General features: G+C 28.3%; 1 protein-coding gene across 1 annotated transcript; it reads left to right on the plus strand.

The window, feature by feature from the left end:
• Window positions 1-801: 801 nt before the first annotated feature.
• On the plus strand, window positions 802-1,253 carry Tsp_14168 (hypothetical protein; the record flags this gene model as incomplete). The annotated part of the gene is made up of 2 exons (XM_003368081.1): window positions 802-995; window positions 1,146-1,253. Coding segments are annotated over 2 exons (302 nt in total), but the record flags the coding sequence as incomplete, so codon positions are not given.
• Between the last annotated feature and the right edge of the window lie 195 nt (window positions 1,254-1,448).

Here is a 1,448-nt window from a genome sequence, read left to right on the forward strand (position 1 = left end):
TCATTTATTGTTACACTACTTCCCATTTTTTCATAATCTCATTACATATACTTGTTGGTTATTATTGTGAGAATTTTATTATATATTGTATTTATTTCTGATTGTGATTGATCAGAAATCAGAAAACTGATTCTCACGGTATCGAAATAAATTTTTGTATGCCCTGTACATATTGTAATATTGTTCAATTTGTTCGTTGTTGCGAAGGAAAACATTATAATTTATATGTTTCCCTATTGCGTTAGCTAGCTGGAAGGTTGTTATGTGAAAAATATTGTTTGCTGATCAACTTAAATGTGAAGAAATACAATTAGAAAAGTAGTTTATCGAATTTTATTACACTGGAATGTGACTGTTCAATTTCTAGTATTTGATTTGAATCTGAAACATTTTAAATGATGTACTTTTGAATTTTTTTTTCAAATTTCTGCTTACACTTGTCATTGTTTGAATTTCCATTGTAGAGTATAGAAATTTGAAATTTCTGATTCGGTTCATTGTTGGGAAAATTCAAAAATACATCAACGATATTCGTAAAATTTTATGCAAAGCTGTGAACAGTTGCTTTTTCATTTGATAAATTTTAAAATTTCATCACAAAATGCAGCGTTGAAAATTTCAAATATATTCATCGAATTTCAAATGACCTTGAAAAGTTGTCTGGCTGTTTCTTTTATTGTGTTGGAAATAAAATTTCATTTATAAAATTCACAATAGGAATTGGCATTGTATTTGTTTAATTTGAATTTTATTTTCGAATTTTGATAGTTTTAATGTTTTTTTGTTTCAAATTTTGTTCAGTTCTATATTGAATATAAAAAAGGCCATTGCAGTGCTTGAGCTTCATGCGTTTGAAACCATCGTCATCTTATCACTAGTTGCCATGGAAACCGCCGCAATTTTTCCCTCATCATTGCAAGTGTTGCAATTTTTGCTTTCGCATTGGTATCGATCGATTGCAATGTTCGAAAAGTTTCAATGCAAAATAATTCGAAGTTTTTCATTCCAGCTTTTTCCCCTTCAGACTGACCAACAATAATACTTCACTGATTATAACATAAAATTGAAAGTTTATTGCTATTTGTTTCTTTATTAAATTAAAAATGTGAACTAATCGAAAAAGAATTAATTTTATTAGTTTCTAGAAAAGAAATGCATATACAAATATAGGCAATTCACAAAAGCAACCCACAGTACATCAGACGGTAGTTTATACCGAGGAATTGTATGTAAATCTATTTGCGAGCCAAGCGGTATTATTATATACATGATTTAGATGGAAGCATTTTATAAATGAAAAATTACATTTCCTTCTAGAATAAACGTTAAAAATGTCGCAGAAAAATAGGAACGGATAACTTTGAATCTACAGTCAAGTGCTGTTCTTAATAATATTGCAGAATCATTATTTTATTCTTGATCTTGCACGTCATTTTATTTCTGTAGTT

Source organism: Trichinella spiralis (assembly GCF_000181795.1).
Source record: "Trichinella spiralis strain ISS 195 chromosome Unknown Scfld3131, whole genome shotgun sequence".
NCBI classification, from domain to species: domain Eukaryota; kingdom Metazoa; phylum Nematoda; class Enoplea; order Trichinellida; family Trichinellidae; genus Trichinella; species Trichinella spiralis.